This window comes from Netta rufina (assembly GCF_964035555.1).
Source record: "Netta rufina genome assembly, chromosome: 4".
NCBI lineage: Eukaryota > Metazoa > Chordata > Aves > Anseriformes > Anatidae > Netta > Netta rufina.
The window spans coordinates 71,521,361-71,523,427 of NC_140127.1; the positions used below are offsets into that span (position 1 = coordinate 71,521,361).

General features: G+C 49.1%; 1 protein-coding gene across 1 annotated transcript in view; it reads left to right on the top strand.

Annotated features, from left to right (window-relative positions):
• THNSL2 (threonine synthase like 2) overlaps positions 1-1,638 on the top strand; it is a gene marked incomplete at both ends in the record, with an annotated part of 75,812 nt that extends 74,174 nt beyond the window's left edge. The window contains 2 exons of the mRNA XM_084286546.1: positions 1,006-1,059; positions 1,595-1,638. Coding sequence (XP_084142672.1) covers positions 1,006-1,059; positions 1,595-1,638 — 98 coding nt within the window. The remainder of the gene's footprint in view (positions 1-1,005; positions 1,060-1,594) is intronic.
• Positions 1,639-2,067: the final 429 nt, after the last annotated feature.

Here is a 2,067-nt window from a genome sequence, read left to right on the forward strand (position 1 = left end):
TGCCACTGGATCCCTAAGCAGGAGCAATGTTCACCCAGCAGCATCCATGCTCCCGTGCAAAGCAGATATATGTAAGATTTAGGCAAGAAATGTGGTCTGTGGTGCTTTCCTGTAACAACGCCAAGGAAGGATGGCTTTCAAACTGTGCCACGGTGTTTCAGGCTGACCTGGCAGGGGCAGGCCAGTTTTGTGATGGAGGCGTTGGGAACTGCAGATGTGATCCCTATCTCTGCTGTGGCACGCTGTAATCTGCAGCAGATCACTTCCCCGTGATGTTCCTTGACCCCTGGTGGTAAAACAGGGACAGTGACACTTCCTTGGTCATGCTTGTTTGTCTCTTTGGATTGTCGTATTTCCAGAGGGGGAACGAGGCTTCGCATTGTGACGAGCAGCTGCTGGCTGGAAAGAAGCAGCATTAAGAGTTATGATAAATGACTTTAACATCCAGAACATGCACATTGCTCTAGGCTTACCACTGCTCACATATCCCTTGCAAAGGATAGTTAAAACATATACAATCCCTTGTTCAATTACACTGAAAACATTCCCTGGTACTTTGAAGGCTCTCCTTGCTGTCTTGTCAGCTCCGCTTCCCCGCGTGCTGCAAAGGACGGGCTGCAAATGCTGGAGAGGAAGAAAATAGTTTTTTTTTTTTTTTTTTTTTTTTTCTCCACCAAATTATTATATTTTGACAACAGCCACTAATGTGTGTACGTATATATTTGTATATACATCCACATTTAGGCTCATGCTGTCTTGGCCACCTAACTGAGCTGCCCTCCACTACCTTGCTCAGGTTTACATGCAAGCAGGGACAAAGCAATCCATACCTTTATCCTGAGCTGAGAGCTCTGGCTCAAGATCCACCAGGAGACTACGGTTTATTTTGACTTGCTGACTTGTGGGAAAGCCACAAACTCATGGTGTCCTCACTAGGATCTGATTCCACTCCCCTGAACTCGAGATGAGCTCTGTTCTAGTGACTCTTGCTCTCCCATTGCCCAGCAAACGTTGTCCAACCTTCTGCCCCTAAGACATCTGATGGTTTTGATGCTATTGGTGAGTAAAGAATTGGGCTCATGATTTCCAAACTGTTGACCCAGCTTAGGATGCAGCAGGGCTGCTGTCCTAGGGGAGGTCTAAAAGCTTGGCCTAAGTTCTCTCTTCAGGCTGCCTCTGTGTTGGATGGGTAGAAAGAGGCACCCGCAGAGAGCACCTTGTCTGTGCTTATTTAGGCAGCTTTTTTTTTAGGGTGAGACTGCAGCAGCCAGCTGAGCATCTTCAGTGCTCCTCCAAATCGATAGGGCTGGCTCTGCACTGGCCGGTGCTAAATGGAAACTTGAAATGATGCTTTCAGCTACACGGCGACTGATATAGGAGCACAAAATGGCTCTGTTGGATCGGGCTGCTGATCCCTTTGTCCTGTCGCAAACAGTGCCAAAAGGTGGTTGCCTAGGGAATACTGCACCATACAGTGTCACCTCCCTAAAATATACTCCTGCACTCCTATACTCTGCAGTCCAGGTGCTTTCTCCCAAAAGATGAGGTCTTTGCAGTTCCTCCCCCCCCGTTGTGTTCCCTTTTCCTGCTTTAGGATCACCAGCCATGGTCACCCCGAAGATGGAGGGTGAGGTGTGAGCCCAGGGAACGGCCCAGCAGCTCCGCTATTTAATGAGATATAAAACCCAGTGCCACTTGAAGAGGTCCGGGGCCGATTAACAATCCATCCCGACCTGATTTGTCACCGTTTATTGCAAGCATGGCCCGGCCGCATGGCAAGAGCTTTGCTTTGTCAATAAATCCCAGACACAACAGAGGGCAGGGAAGGGAAAATGATCCTAAGAGCCTGGGTGGACAGGGGAGATGCTTTCCGCTCTCCTACAGCAGCCAATTGCCTGGATCAGGCTCGCGATGTTTAATTCACAACTGTGCAATCTTGAGCTCCTTTTATGTGTCCCGGGGCAGTCTCGTAGACACCACCTGAAGTATATTAGAGCCGGGCTGATTATGGGTCTGCTCCAAAGCCCTCTGAAGTCAGTGGGAGTCTTTCCCCTGACTTCACTGTGT